General features: G+C 48.2%; 1 protein-coding gene across 2 annotated transcripts in view; it reads left to right on the top strand.

Annotated features, from left to right (window-relative positions):
• The window catches only part of LOC138651021 (uncharacterized), a 47,581-nt gene that overhangs the window by 14,584 nt on the left and 17,240 nt on the right, over positions 1–15,757 (top strand). For both annotated transcript variants that reach the window (XM_069740948.1, XM_069740947.1), the window contains exons 3-7: positions 872–1,013; positions 2,004–2,188; positions 12,680–12,760; positions 13,670–13,813; positions 15,248–15,389. In XM_069740948.1, the coding sequence (XP_069597049.1) occupies positions 872–1,013; positions 2,004–2,188; positions 12,680–12,760; positions 13,670–13,813; positions 15,248–15,389 (694 nt within the window). The remainder of the gene's footprint in view (positions 1–871; positions 1,014–2,003; positions 2,189–12,679; positions 12,761–13,669; positions 13,814–15,247; positions 15,390–15,757) is intronic.

The following is a 15,757-nucleotide window of genomic DNA, read 5'->3' on the forward strand; positions in this document are numbered from 1 at the left end:
ACAGCTGTTTCGGGGTTTTTGCCCCTCATCAGTGTGGAGTAGGAAACTGGCTATCAGGAGCAGTGCCTAGTAGAAAGGCTATAAAGGCACGGATGATTGACCTTGGCCTGGCTATTCACTTATAGACTTTCTACTAGGCACTGCTCCTGATAGCCAGTTTCCTACTCCACACTGATGAGGGACAAAAACCCCGAAACAGCTGTCTGTGGATGGATACCATGCTTGGCATAGGTGGTTTTCCTTTATTGGATGTTTTCCTTTATTGGATGCTGCCCTTCCCTTGGTTGTTCCTTCCCGGGGAAAGGCCTGGCTATTCACTGCCTGCGTTGAGAAACATGTGATGGTGTCTCCGCAGCTCCTCTACTTGTTTCTGTTCTCTACAGAACAGAATCTCAGAACCTCTTTACATTATTTATATGGGTTTGAGCATATTGGAGACGTCTTTTCTTATTCTTTTGGGTCAGTAGAGGCGAAGTCTTGGAGTTCGGTCGTGGAGACATTCAGTCTGCGTCTGCGGCCACTACATCTTTCTGCAAGTTTTTTTTTTTTTTGCAGACATTCAAGGATTGTAATGAGCGGTTGACACCATGAAACGCCCAATGGTATTGGAGCAGTTGACACCATTTGGTCCCACTATTGCTCATTGTTTCCTTCCTTCACAGGCCAGAGCGTGTACTCCGATCCATGTTTTCTCATCGTGTGCACTGTACGCCCCTATACGTTTTGTTTCCAGTACATTATGTTTTGTTTTACATTTTTGCACCAAAAAGTATCTGTGTATGCAATGTTTATATCATAAGTCTTTTTATCTATATTACTTTGCATATTTCCCCTCTTTTTATCTATATTACTTTGCATATTTCCCCTTTAGGTGTTGATGCCCTCACCCGAAATCTGCCAGTTGAAAACTTTGGATTCCTTGGAGGCTGCCATGCAGGCCATTAATGAGTTTGAGGAAAGCACCATCTCAAATTATACTGTTGTAGAGAAAAAAAAAGATTTTGGAAATGAAGGTAATCTTAACTGTTGGTTTTCATGAACATTAATTCTAAAGGGTTATTTTAGCCTTTTAGACTGATTTTAGGTCCCACCGATCACCAGAACTGGGGACTAGTGTGCTCCATTCTCTATTGGCCTCCATACTGCATAGATTGGCCGGTCGCACATGCATGGAAGAAGCTTTTTACTCCTCTATAGTACTGAAAATAACCTGATATAGCCCAGCACTGCACAGCACTCTGCTATATTTGTGAGTGCCATTGAATTAAATATTGCCTCAGGTCGCATATGCGACCTGACACTCATTGCATCTCCTCCTTGTCACGTTCTTGCTTGCCCCCGCTCAAGTAGTCATCTGGGGTCCAATACCAATCTCAGAGGATAGGGTATAACTTATTTAGGTTATAATTCCCATTGCTGTTTTTGTGAAACCTGTGATGTCCATGATGATTTTATATAATGACTTTTTCATAGAGAAAATGATCCTTTGTTTTGGGAAGTCGGGAGAGATGGTTATTGGCCGGACCACCATTCTGACAACACCTATCTAATGTGTATGGCCGGCTTGTGTCTATATGATCCCTCCACCTACAGAGATCAATAGATTGCCAGTCGTTCTTTATTCCATGAGCTCTCTTATTTAAAGGGGTTTCCAGTTTCAGGGGAAAAAAAGTCCCCGGTTGCAGTTTAAAAAAAAAAAAAAAAACCTCCTCGGGTCCACTGCTGAGTCTCCACCACTTATCCTGGTGTCTCTTACTGTCTGCAGCGCTGACGTTACAGCAACAGCGCTGCAAACAATCACTGTGGTCAGCAGCTCTGCCAAATTGAAAGCATGAGCCGCTTAGCTTACTGATTGGCTGCAGCGCTGTCCAAGTGACATTAATGCTACAGACAACGGAAAAAAGCAGCGGAGACTCAGCGCTGGACCCAGAGACGGTGAATAAAGCAAAGTAGTAAATGATTTTGTGGTAATTTTTTTTTTTTCTACTTTGATATTTTTAAAGCATTCAAGCCGACGTCGAAGCTTACCTTGCACTGGGAAGGACCGTTCATTAATAACGTTTCGCTGAATGAGTACTCAGGAGTTCCCTTCATGATTGTTGGAAGAAAGGTTTTAGGTTGCCATCTTGGTAGGGACAAGGCACTAGCCCAGAAAAGGAAATATGCCGAGTCTATAAGTCAGAGAGAGGTAAAACCTTTTGATTCTAGATAATTTATTGAACGATTTAGACTATGTGTATTATTAATGGTGTGTACGTCTTTACATAGTTGCTCCATACATACCGTATAGTAAAATAAAGCACCTACAGGAATGGTAGTGACCGAAAATACTAATTTGGAGCACTGATGACAGTGACATAGTATTCTGCTTATGAAAACAATCTCCTGCAGCAGCCTATCCCCAAAGTTAGTGAGCCCCAGGTGCTGAGCTCACCCATCACTGCCATCAACTGTACTCCAAATGACTACATTCTGATTATTAATGTAGCTGAAAGCAAATAGTTTGGGGGAAAGCCAGGGTTTGGAAGTCACTTATGTGCAGTTTATTTCCATGAAAGAATTCATATCCTTTAATATAGTGATTTGCACACAAATATATAAATATAAATATGAACGTTTAGTTACTCTTCAACATTGAAAAGTCATTTTCTCCTTCGCCTCATTGGGGGCCACAGCCCGTGGTGTTTGCTGCTGACACTAAGTGATACAAAGAAAGTTCTCTCCTCCCCTGCAGTATACACCTCCTGCCGGCTCTCAGCTCCTCCCCCGCAGTATACACCTCCTGCTGGTTCTCAGCTCCTCCCCTGCAGTATACACCCTCCTGCTGGCTCTCGGCTCCTCCCCTGCAGTATACACCCTCCTGCTGGCTCTCAGCTCCTCTCCTGCAGTATACACCTCCTGCTGGCTCTCAGCTCCTCCCCTGCAGTGTACACCCTCCTGCTGGCTCTCAGCTCCTCCCCTGCAGTATACACCTCCTGCTGGCTCTCAGCTCCTCCCCTGCAGTGTACACCCTCCTGCTGGCTCTCAGCTCCTCCCCTGCAGTATACACCTCCTGCTGGCTCTCAGCTCCTCCCCTGCAGTGTACACCCTCCTGCTGGCTCTCAGCTCCTCTCCTGCAGTATACACCTCCTGCTGGCTCTCAGCTCCTCCCCTGCAGTGTACACCCTCCTGCTGGCTCTCAGCTCCTCCCCTGCAGTATACACCTCCTGCTGGCTCTCCGCTCCTCCCCTGCAGTATACACCCTCCTGCTGGCTCTCAGCTCCTCCCCTGCAGTGTACACCTCCTGCTGGCTCTCCGCTCCTCCCCTGCAGTATACACCTCCTGCTGGCTCTCAGCTCCTCCCCTGCAGTATACACCTCCTGCTGGCTCTCAGCTCCTCCCCTGCAGTATACACCTCCTGCTGGCTCTCAGCTCCTCTCCTGCAGTATACACCTCCTGCTGGCTCTCAGCTCCTCCCCTGCAGTGTACACCTCCTGCTGGCTCTCCGCTCCTCCCCTGCAGTATACACCTCCTGCTGGCTCTCAGCTCCTCTCCTGCAGTATACACCTCCTGCTGGCTCTCAGCTCCTCTCCTGCAGTATACACCTCCTGCTGGCTCTCAGCTCCTCCCCTGCAGTGTACACCTCCTGCTGGCTCTCCGCTCCTCCCCTGCAGTATACACCTCCTGCTGGCTCTCAGCTCCTCTCCTGCAGTATACACCTCCTGCTGGCTCTCAGCTCCTCTCCTGCAGTATACACCTCCTGCTGGCTCTCCGCTCCTCCCCTGCAGTATACACCTCCTGCTGGCTCTCAGCTCCTCCCCTGCAGTATACACCCTCCTGCTGGCTCTCAGCTCCTCCCCTGCAGTATACACCCTCCTGCTGGCTCTCAGCTCCTCCCCTGCAGTATACACCTCCTGCTGGCTCTCAGCTCCTCCCCTGCAGTATACACCCTCCTGCTGGCTCTCAGCTCCTCCCCTGCAGTATACACCCTCCTGCTGGCTCTCAGCTCCTCCCCTGCAGTATACACCCTCCTGCTGGCTCTCAGCTCCTCCCCTGCAGTATTCACCCTCCTGCTGGCTCTCAGCTCCTCCTCTGCAGTATACACCTCCTGCTGGCTCTCAGCTCCTCCCCTGCAGTGTACACCTCCTGCTGGCTCTCAGCTCCTCCCCTGCAGTATACACCTCCTGCTGGCTCTCAGCTCCTCCCCTGCAGTATACACCCTCCTGCTGGCTCTCAGCTCCTCCCCTGCAGTATACACCCTCCTGCTGGCTCTCAGCTCCTCCCCTGCAGTGTACACCCTCCTGCTGGCTCTCAACTCCTCCCCTGCAGTATACAGCCTCCTGCTGGCTCTCAGCTCCTCCCCTGCAGTATACACCCTCCTGCTGGCTCTCAGCTCCTCCCCTGCAGTATACACCTCCTGCTTCCTCTCAGCGCCTCCCCTGCAGTATACACCTCCTGCTGGCTCTCAGCTCCTCCCCTGCAGTATACACCTCCTGCTGGCTCTCAGCTCCTCCCCTGCAGTATACACCCTCCTGCTTCCTCTCAGCTCCTCCCCTGCAGTATACACCTCCTGCTGGCTCTCAGCTCCTCTCCTGCAGTATACACCTCCTGCTGCTCTCAGCTCCTCCCCTGCAGTATACACCTCCTGCTGGCTCTCAGCTCCTCCCCTGCAGTATACACCCTCCTGCTGGCTCTCAGCTCCTCCCCTGCAGTATACACCTCCTGCTGGCTCTCGGCTCCTCCCCTGCAGTATACACTTTCCTGCTGGCTCTCGGCTCCTCCCCTGCAGTATACACCTCCTGCTGGCTCTCGGCTCCTCCTTTGCAGTATACACCTCCTGCTGGCTCTCGGCTCCTCCTTTGCAGTATACACCTCCTGCTGGCTCTCGGCTCCTCCCCTGCAGTATACACCCTCCTGCTGGCTCTCAGCTCCTCCCCTGCAGTATACACCCTCCTGCTGGCTCTCGGCTCCTCCTTTGCAGTATACACCTCCTGCTGGCTCTCGGCTCCTCCCCTGCAGTATACACCTCCTGCTGGCTCTCGGCTCCTCCCCTGCAGTATACACCCTCCTGCTGGCTCTCAGCTCCTCCCCTGCAGTATACACCCTCCTGCTGGCTCTCGGCTCCTCCCCTGCAGTATTCACCCTCCTGCTGGCTCTCGGCTCCTCCCCTGCAGTATACACCCTCCTGCTGGCTCTCGGCTCCTCCCCTGCAGTGTACACCCCCCTGCTGGCTCTCAGCTCCTCCCCTGCAGTATACACCCTCCTGCTGGCTCTCAGCTCCTCCCCTGCAGTATACACCCTCCTGCCGGCTCTCAGCTCCTCCCCTGCAGTATACACCTCCTGCTGGCTCTCGGCTCCTCCCCTGCAGTATACACCCTCCTGCTGGCTCTCAGCTCCTCCCCTGCAGTATACACCTCCTGCTGGCTCTCGGCTCCTCCCCTGCAGTATACACCTCCTGCTGTCTCTCGGCTCCTCCCCTGCAGTATACACCTCCTGCTGGCTCTCGGCTCCTCCCCTGCAGTATACACCTCCTGCTGGCTCTCAGCTCCTCCCCTGCAGTATACACCTCCTGCTGGCTCTCAGCTCCTCCCCTGCAGTATATACCTCCTGCTGGCTCTCGGCTCCTCCCCTGCAGTATACACCCTCCTGCTGGCTCTCAGCTCCTCCCCTGCAGTATACACCCTCCTGCTGGCTCTCGGCTCCTCCCCTGCAGTATTCACCCTCCTGCTGGCTCTCGGCTCCTCCCCTGCAGTATACACCCTCCTGCTGGCTCTCGGCTCCTCCCCTGCAGTATTCACCCTCCTGCTGGCTCTCGGCTCCTCCCCTGCAGTATACACCCTCCTGCTGGCTCTCAGCTCCTCCCCTGCAGTATACACCTCCTGCTGGCTCTCAGCTCCTCCCCTGCAGTATACACCTCCTGCTGGCTCTCAGCTCCTCCCCTGCAGTATACACCCTCCTGCTGGCTCTCAGCTCCTCCCCTGCAGTATACACCCTCCTGCCGGCTCTCAGCTCCCCTGCAGTATACACCTCCTGCTGGCTCTCGGCTAACCAGTTCTTGCTTAGTGCCTGTAGGAGGCACATGGGTCTGTTTCAGACCCCAACGTTTTTATTTTACTTTTCTGTAAATTTGTATTTTGTAATTAACGGAGTGAAGGGGGTGACGGATCCTTTCAAGGTTCCGATCTTCCCCGAACCATCAACAGGCGAGCACGGCGAGTATACCTCCCCGTACCCTCTCCTGTGACGTGGGAAGCCATGCCTGAGCTCACTTCAGGGGCGACGGTTCCTTTCATGGTCCCGATCTCCCCACACCAGCAGCAGGCTACCACATGGAGTGTCACCTCCATGTATCCTCTCCTGGAGCCAGGCCTAATGCCGGACAACTGGCCCTGTTCACCTGGCGACTGAACTCCGTGGATGTACAGAGGCCCCTCTCTATGGCGTCCGAGCAGCCCCCACTGTCCCACCACTGTGAAAGCGGATGGCACAAGGAGGCGGACGGGTCCTCTCCACCTCCCTAACAAACGGATGGTGGATTGAGGTTTATCCCTGCACCGTCCACACTGCAATACCCGACCTGCAGTCATCCGCGGCGGCTCCATGCCGGGACGCGCACCGATGGTGAGTGGATCCAGTCAGCGGTGGGCCTCTGCAGCGGGATATTCACATGCTGACAGGCAGCCTCAGCTTCCCTGTGGCCCACCTCCCTGAGGTAACGCTCCAGCCGGCTGCAAAAATTTAGCCCCCGGCTTCGGCCGATGTGTAGGCCGCAACCCAGAAGCGCACTATGGCGCCCTAAGATGGTTCCGCCCGCTTTTCTTGCGCTTCTCGCCTGGCACGGAAGCGCTCAATTTTCTCGGCCACAACGCCCCTCACTTCTACCGCTGGTATCGCTCCCGCAGGTGCAGGAATTTAGGCCCCGGCTTGGGCCTGTTCATGGAAGTCTCGAGGCTCCACCCCCCCGAATTGGCGCTTCTCGCCCTCTGCAAGATTTTATCACCTCTGCAACTCCCAGTGGCCATCTTGGTCCACCCGGCCGGCTCACACAGGGGCGACGACTTTGTATTAACCCCTTTCTGACCTCGGACGGGATAGTACATCCGAGGTCAGAAGCCCCGCTTTGATGTGGGCTCCGGCGGTGAGCCCGCATCAAAGCCGGGACATGTCAGCTGTTTTGAACAGCTGACATGTGCCCGTAATAGGCGCAGGCAGAATCGCGATCCACCCGCCGCTATTAACTAGTTAAATGCCGCTGTCAAACGCAGACAGCGGCATTTAACTACCGCTTCCGGCCGGGCGGCCGGAAATGATCGTATCGCCGACCCCCGTCACATGATCGGAGGTCGGCGATGCTTGTACATTGTAACCATAGAGGTCCTTGAGACCTCTATGGTTACTGATCACCGGCAGCTGTGAGCACCACCCTGTGGTCGGCGCTCACAGCACACCTGCAATTCTGCTACATAGCAGCGAACATCAGATCGCTTCTATGTAGCAGAGGCGATCGAGTTGTGCCTGCTTCTAGCCTCCTATGGAGGCTATTGAAGCATGACAAAAGTAAAAAAAAATAATAAAAAAAAATGTGAAAAAAATAAAATATAAAAGTTTAAATCACCCCCCTTTCGCCCCAGTCAAAATAAGTCAATAAAAAAAATCAATCTTACAAATATTTGGTATCGCCGCGTTCAGAATCGCCCGATCTATCAATAAAAAAAAAGCATTAACCTGATCGCTAAACGGCGTAGCGAGAAAAAAATTCGAAACGCCAGAATTCCTTTTTTTTGGTCGCTGCGACATTGCATTAAAATGCAATAATGGGCGATCAAAAGAACGTATCTGCACTGAAGTGGTATAATTAAAAACTCCAGCTCGGAACGCAAAAAATAAGCCCTCAACCGACCCAGATCATGAAAAATGGAGACGCTACGAGTATCGGAAAATGGCGCAATTTTTTTTTTTTTTTTAGCAAAGTTTGGAATTTTTTTTCACCACTTAGATAAAAAATAACCTAGACATGTTTGGTGTCTATGAACTCGTACTGACCTGGAGAATCACAATGGCAGCTCAGTTTTAGCAGTTAGTGAACCTAGCAAAAAAGCCAAACAAAAAACAAGTGTGGGATTGCACTTTTTTTTGCAATTTCACTGCACTTGGAATTTTTTTCCCGTTTTCTAGTACATGACATGGTAAAACCAATGGTGTTGTTCAAAAGTACAACTCGTCCCGCAAAAAATAAGCCCTCACATGACCATATTGACGAAAAAATAAAAAAATTATGGCTCTGGGAAGGAGGGGAGTGAAACATGAACACGGAAAAACGGAAAATCCCAATGTCATGAAGGGGTTAAAGGAGCACAACGACTCTGCACATGGCATGATTAAGGCATGACCCTGGTCTTAAAGGCACATGACCAGTATTCTCTGGTCTTAAAGGCACATAACCAGTATTCCCTGGTCTCAAAGGCACACGACCAGTATTCCCTGGTCTTAGAGGCACACGACCAGTATTCCCTGGTCTTAAAGGCACACGACCAGTATTCCCTGGTCTTAAAGGCACACGACCAGTATTCCCTGGTCTTAAAGGCACACGACCAGTATTCCCTGGTCTTAAAGGCACACGACCAGTATTCCCTGGTCACATGACCAATCCGAAGCCGGTCACCCTAAATGAGTTCAGGAGCCCTCTGCCACTGATCCCAGTTTTTCCCAGTGTACCTAGTTCCCTCAGGACTTCATCACTGCCGCAACCCATGGTTTCTCTGACCAAGAGATTGAAACCCTCCGTGGCTCGGAGTGCTCGCAGGACCGATATACATGGTCCCTCTCCTACATGGGATCCGTCGGGTACCAGGGGCCGCAAGTATTCTAGAAACGTACAGGCATCTAGAAAAAGAAAGTTTTCATTTCATGATCTCTCTCTCCAAGGATTTGCTGAGGGATGTACAAAGGCAACATGGATCGGATATTGCCTTGGACCTGGACTTGCCAGAGCTTCAGTAAATGATGAACGCTCCTATTTATATCATCAACCAATCTCTGTACATTGACGAGGACTCCGGTTCTGCTCTACACTACGCAGTGTCCCTCATAAGGAGACTAAACTCCCTCGTAGAGCATTTGCCATTCAGTCCAGATATGCGATTCACTGGACAGAAGCCTCTACGTGGGATGCCATGCCTGGTCTGATTTTTAAGAGCGACGGGTCCTTTAAAGGGCTCCAATCTCCCCACACTATCAACAGACGAGCACACGGAGTGTCGCCTCCATGTATCCTCTTCTGCATCCAGACCTAACGCCAGACAACCTGTCCTGTCCACCCGGAGACCTGAACTCTGTGGATGTACAGAGGCACCCTTTTCAGGCGTCTGAGCACCCCCTCTGCATCACCACTATTTAGCAGAAGATGCAAGAAGGCGGACAATCCCTCTCCACTTCCCTGTTAAGAGGATGATGGATCGAGGGTTCCTAATTTTTATCTGCACCGTCAAAAGAGAGCGGCGATGGCAAGAGACTATGACCTGCTGGATGCAGCCGCACATTCTGCCACTTGGCAGATTAATCGGGTAGAATCTCCTGTTGTATACCTACCAATATACCTGCCTGATGTGTCATCAATTGAAAATACCACAGACTGTCAAATAGCATCTGGTTCGTTCCATTTTGCGGCTTCGGGCCCAGAGCTCTACCCTCCCTAGCCGCCGCATGGATTGCTAGAGCAATGGTCTCCTGGCTGGAGACCTTAACTACTTTGATTCACACCAGTAACCTTTTCCTGAAGACAGTACAACTGGCCAATCAAATCTTTTGAGCGGGAGACTAACAAAGGATCGTACGTCCCTACAGCCCCAACCGGCAGTGGAAGGGTTGTCTAGAACAGTCTAGATCTAAGGGATCTTGATTCCAAAAAGGGGAACGAAAAGTAAGACCGATCCTGGACCTCAAACTTCTAACAACCTTTGACATGGTCCTCCTTCTTCGAATGGAATTCCTCTGCTCAGCCATTACTTCAACAGAAAAAGGTGGAGTTTCTGGCATCCATCGACATTCGGGATGCTTACCCTCTTCAAAAATTTCCTTCGCTTTTCCATTCGTGAACAGCATTTTCAAGTCACGACCTTGTCCTTCGGCTTTGCTACCGCACCCAGAGTGTTCGCAAGACTCATGGTGGCTGTCATGTTCCTGTTGCACCCTAGAGGCGTGCTCGTCCTGCCCTGTTTGGCCGACTGTCTTGACGCCCTTCCAGGACTACACTGAGTCATCTATATCACTTGCGATACCCTCTCACCTGGGCTGGCATCTAAACTTAGACAAGTTCTCCTCATTTCCAGCCCAGCAGATATCCTTTTTGAGGATGATCCTGCACACTTCTAGAAGGATGGTAATCCTCCCTCGAGATAAGGTCATGGCCCTTCAACATGGAGCTCGCGCATGTGATCACTCACCTCCTCATTTCATTCGATTTGCTGGGAGGGTTCTGAGGAAAAATGGTGACGACAATGGAAGCGGTTTCCTTCGCTCCATTCGTTTTCAGCAAGTCAAACAGACTTTCAGACGATAGTCTCTGAGCTCCTTCTTCATCCAGGGCCTTTCTCCTGGTTCCATGGTTATTAGTAACTACCAATGCCAGTCTTCTTCTCCTGATCATTGCTCTGGAGATCTCAATGGTAGTCCTACAGCAGGTCCACTGCCTTCTGGCGGGTCAACCCATCCGAATTCAATTGGACAATGCCACGGCTGTGCCATACGTCAATCATCTAGCAGGTACTCACGGTCAGGCGCCATGGCCGAGGTACCTCACATTCTCTGATGGGCCGAGACCTATCATTTGGTGATCTCGGCAGTACATATCCCAGGAGTAGAACTCTGGGCGGCGAACACATTCAGCCGTCAGGGTTTCGCCTCAAGTGAGTGGGAACTTCACCCGGAGGTCTTCCATCAGACCTGCCTTCACTGGAGCTCTCCAGTTGTAGATCGGAGGGCGTCCAGATTGATCGCCAATGTACTTGAGTTCGTGGTTCGACCTCAAGATCCAAGAGCCATCGCACTGCATGCTCTGGTTCTTCCGTGGCACCAGTTTCCATAACTCCCCTTCCACTACTTCCGAAAGCCTTTCAGAAACAGAAAGGGCCCCAGTGATCCTCGGAAATCCGCACTGACCACGTCAGTTGTTTGCTTGCGGAGCTGGTAGCTTTCCGCCTTTCTGCAACAAAACTGCAAGTAGGGACTTTCTCGCAGGGAGTCTTCACACATAGTTCTTCTCTATCACATACCGTTAGATCATTGGGACCTTAATGGTCCTAGGAGTCTTACTGTAGACTCCTTTTTGATCCGGACAAACTTTACTATCAGGGAAGGTCCCCCTTTTTTCCTCTGCAATATCCTCATCCTGACGAGTCTTCAGAGCTAGCTGCTCAGTTCTTTCAGACCTTTTTCCCTTATTTCCTTCAAGGCAAGGTTGTCCTCAGGCCATCCCCGTCCCTTGTTACCAAGGTGGTATTGTATGACCACTCTTATGAGGGCATAGTTCTTCCCTCATCTCTTTCTGCACCAGTCCACAAGATGGAATGAGTTCCCCATATTCCGGTCAAAGTGAGTGCTCTGAGTAGGTACGTCTCAAGGACAGCGTCCTTCCGAAGGTTGGACACTTTAACTTGGACTTCCTGACATTTACAGGAAGTGTTAGCCGTTTCACGGCCATGTTAGCCTGGTGGATTCCTTTCACCATCCTGGAGTCCTTCCGTGTTAGATGTCAGGCTATCTCCCTGTCTCTCGTGGGTTCTAGGCACCAGGCGTCGACAAGGCACACCTGCAAGCTTGCAGATTCGTCCAGTCCGCATGCATTCTTGAAGCACTATAATTCCCACACTTTCACAGATGGGAGTCTGGGCAGGCGGACTCTGCAGGCCGTGGTTGCGCACTTGTAAGTAGCGGTTACACAGGGCCTGATCTGATGTTGTCCCCACCCAGGGACTGCTTTGGGACGTCCCACGGTCTGTGTCCCCCAATGAGGCGAATGAGAAATAGGGATTTTTGTGTACTCACCGTAAAATCCTTTTCTCCGAGCCATTCATTGGGGGACACAGCTCCCACCCTGGTATTAGCTTATGCTTGTTTTATAATTGGATATGCTATACTCTCATATATAATATGACATGCTGTAAGCTCAATCTGATATGCTATACTCTCATATATAATATGACATGCTGTGAGCTCATATGTTGTTATTGATCTACTGCTTTTGCACCAAACTGGTTAGCTGAGAGCCAGCAGGAGGGTGTATACTGCAGAGGAGGAGCGAACTTTCTTAGTATCACTTAGTGTCAGCATCCTAGTGGCAGCAGCATACACCCACGGTCCTGTGTCCACCAATGAATGGCTCGGAGAAAAGGATTTTATGGTGAGTACACAAAAATCCCTATTCATTACATTCAAACTTTTCTGATTTTCTTTTTTTTCTTCAAATATTTATTAATCTCTGCATGAAAACCTGTTGATCACATGGAGACACTCAGCCGACTCTTCTCCCCATGCTCGGCTCAGTTTTCTGAATATTTTTTTTTTTAATAAGAGAACAAATCTAGATTCTGTGCTTCGGCCGATGTAAAACTGTTAGTCATTTTCCTTTAAACACCATAAATAAATGTCTTTTCAAGATAATTGATGAATAAAATAACGATTTCATTTTTCTTTTCTCACTCAGATTGAATTAATGCGAAATGCACAGAATAACTGTCCAGCCAAAATCTATGTGTATCATATATTGAAATTTCCAGACTTTCAGGTATATTAATCTGCCGGACAGCACTGGTGTAATTTGTACTTCCATTTTTGCTTGATGCTACTAAATGGGAGCCAGTAATAGTAGGATCCTAGCCCTCAGACCCTCTGCAATTTGCAAGGTATCCCGTGCATGATGATCGTGCAGTTGTTTTTGCTTTCATCCTTTGTGTGTGAGCATTGTGCTCTGATCTTCAGTCAGAGCATCAATACACACTAGTGACCCGGTGCCATTGGAAGCCATGAAAATGCCACACCTGGAATCCGCTCCAGACCTTTTACCTACTCAATTGATTATAGATTAACAAGGGACTAGCCCAGGCAGCCCACTAAAAAGCTTTTGAGATACCGTAATTGTCCAATTACTTTTGGTCCCTTTTAAAAAGAGGCAGCTACATATTAAAGAGCTGTAGTTCCTAAACCCTTACTCCAATTACAATGCTAATATCCCCCCAAAAAACCTTAGTGTCTGCATTTTAAGCCCTTATTGATTACTTAAATGTATCTTGAATATGTTTTGGTAAACGGGTGAAATACAAAAACTTTTGTCACAGTCCAGATATTTCTAGACCTAAGGCCCTGGCCTGGTCCGCTTGCCATAGGATGTTAATATTGTATAACTTTTTAATGATTAGCTAATCATTCTTAATAAGGGATTATTCTTTTTGTAATTTTTGATATTATGTTTTTTGTTGTTGTTGTGGTTCTTTGGTACAGCTTTTTTGCATTGATTTATGATCCCAAACCCTACAATGCTCTTTTATATTAGGCATTTTCTTCTCAAATCGGTGTTCAAAAGTTTTATTTTTTAATTCAATATGGAGGTAATTTAAATTTGTATTATTTTTTTTTTAATTATCATTATTTTTATTAATAATTCTTCCTATATAATCTATGTATTTTTATGTTTTAGATTGCAAAGAAGACAAGAAGGCAAATGAAAGAGGCATCAAGAAAAATCAGAGATTCATTAGAGCAAAATTCCAAGTTGAACCACAGTTACATAATTCTTTTTCCACAGTTATCGCCCCATGAGAACCATCCTGTAGATGAGGAGGTAAGTTATGTTTTCCAAATTATTTGTAGCAGAACGTGTAATGAACTCCGTGTGCAATCTTTAACCTGATCCCTGTCGTCTTTAATCACCCCAATCATCTACTTATGATCCCGGTCCTGAGTTATGGTTATTATTCACATTCATATATAACTCATCCCACAGTAATAATGCTGGGTTCCCGGTGCGGCAAGAAATGGTCCTTTTTTCCTTTTTAACCGTGATTAAAAAAAAAAAAAAAAACAGTACTTATTGTGCTCAAGCATGAAAGGTTGATACTCCTCCATTAAGTGTTCCTCTGCCTGTGACCACGTGCATTTTGTCTCCTTGTTCATCCAGACAGCATCACCTCATCACGAGGAAAGATCCTAAACCAGTAGTGCAATAATATATAAGGCCAACAGGAGTGTATTTACCCATTTTAATTTCAGGCCCCAGATGAAGCCAGTTTAGGCGAAACTCTTGTTGGGCAGATGAAGACTTTTTTTTTTTTTTTCCTTCAATTTATTGATGTAATAAAAGTTAATGGTTTCAGCCCTCTCTGCTTAAATATTTTGTTATTTTCATGGTGGCTTTTTTAATCATTATTTGACTTCTTATGCCTACAACTCCGGTCATGCTTATTAAAGAAATTGCACATGAAAGGATATTTTTCAGCGCCAATATCTTAAGCTTCTAACCTGTCTTATGAGGGTTGTCCAGGTGTTGAGCCAAACTGTCTGCTATTGATTACCTATATCCCTGAAAACCCTTTTTAATTATTTCCACCTACAATGATATTAGGCTTAATTTTACTTTTCAAGATGTAATTGTTGCCGGCTGAAATATTCAGTTGCTGTTGCTTGCTGCTGCAGTTATGTTCCATTATTCCTCATTTTCCTTTTATTTTGTCATAAACCAGTGTGATAATCAACATCTTCTCACCACGAAGATCATTTATCAATATTAAAGGGAATCTACCACCAGGTTTTTGCTACTCTATCTGAGAGCCGCATGATGTAGAGACAGAGAGCCTGATTCCGGCAATGTGTCACTTACTCGACTGCTTGCTGCAATTTTGCTTAAAATTTTTTTCTCTGATACAGATCTAGTGGTTCTCTGAATGCTGAGCCCTGTATAACTGTGCATAGGCAGAAAGCTGTCAATAAGTGATGGAGGGTGTGGCTGGACTGCCTGGCAAGTAAAGTAGTCCACTAGTGATAATCTCCTGCTGATAAAAGTTTGATTTTATTAAAAAAAAAAAAAAAAAGTACAACATGCGGCCTAGTAAGTGATACATTGCTGTAATCAGGGTCTCGGCCCCTACATCATGCTTGATGATAGATTCCGTGTAAGTCTGTATGTTTTTTACATTCTCCATTCCTACTTGCATGACTTCTGTATACAATGTTAATATACTCTTTATTTTCTCTTTTCCTATGTATATTTCTCTTTTAGGAGATGATGCTCTCTCATGAATCCTACCAGCCAGAAATGTTCCATTCCTTAGAGAACGCTTTGCAGGCCATTAGTGAGTTTGAAGAAAGTACAACTTCCAATTATATAGTTCTAGAAAAGCAGAAAGACTTTGGGGATGAAGGTAATTTCACTGCAGAGGTTTCTGTGACTGTTCGCGTCTTTATTCCTATGACTTTTTGGCATAAAATTCTGTAATGTCGACGAGTTGGGGCTTATTCCCAAGCTGTGAAGAATGTGATCTTTAAGCAATGTGTGGATGCGTCCGCAGGGCGACGTGTTGCGCGACAGTGCTATGTTACATCTAATGATTGCCAATGGGGTCATCTTGAAACCCGCAACTTCGAAATCCAGCCTTGCAGCCAATTCTGAGCACAGTTGGGGCACCCAGAAATGGCCACTGCGCGGTGGACGGAGATGTGGGGTTACAGATCTCTATACTTTTGCATTTCCAGCAGTCACGGCACCAGGGGTCAACGAATCTGAGGGGGT

This window comes from Ranitomeya imitator, chromosome 10 (assembly GCF_032444005.1).
Source record: "Ranitomeya imitator isolate aRanImi1 chromosome 10, aRanImi1.pri, whole genome shotgun sequence".
Lineage (NCBI taxonomy): Eukaryota > Metazoa > Chordata > Amphibia > Anura > Dendrobatidae > Ranitomeya > Ranitomeya imitator.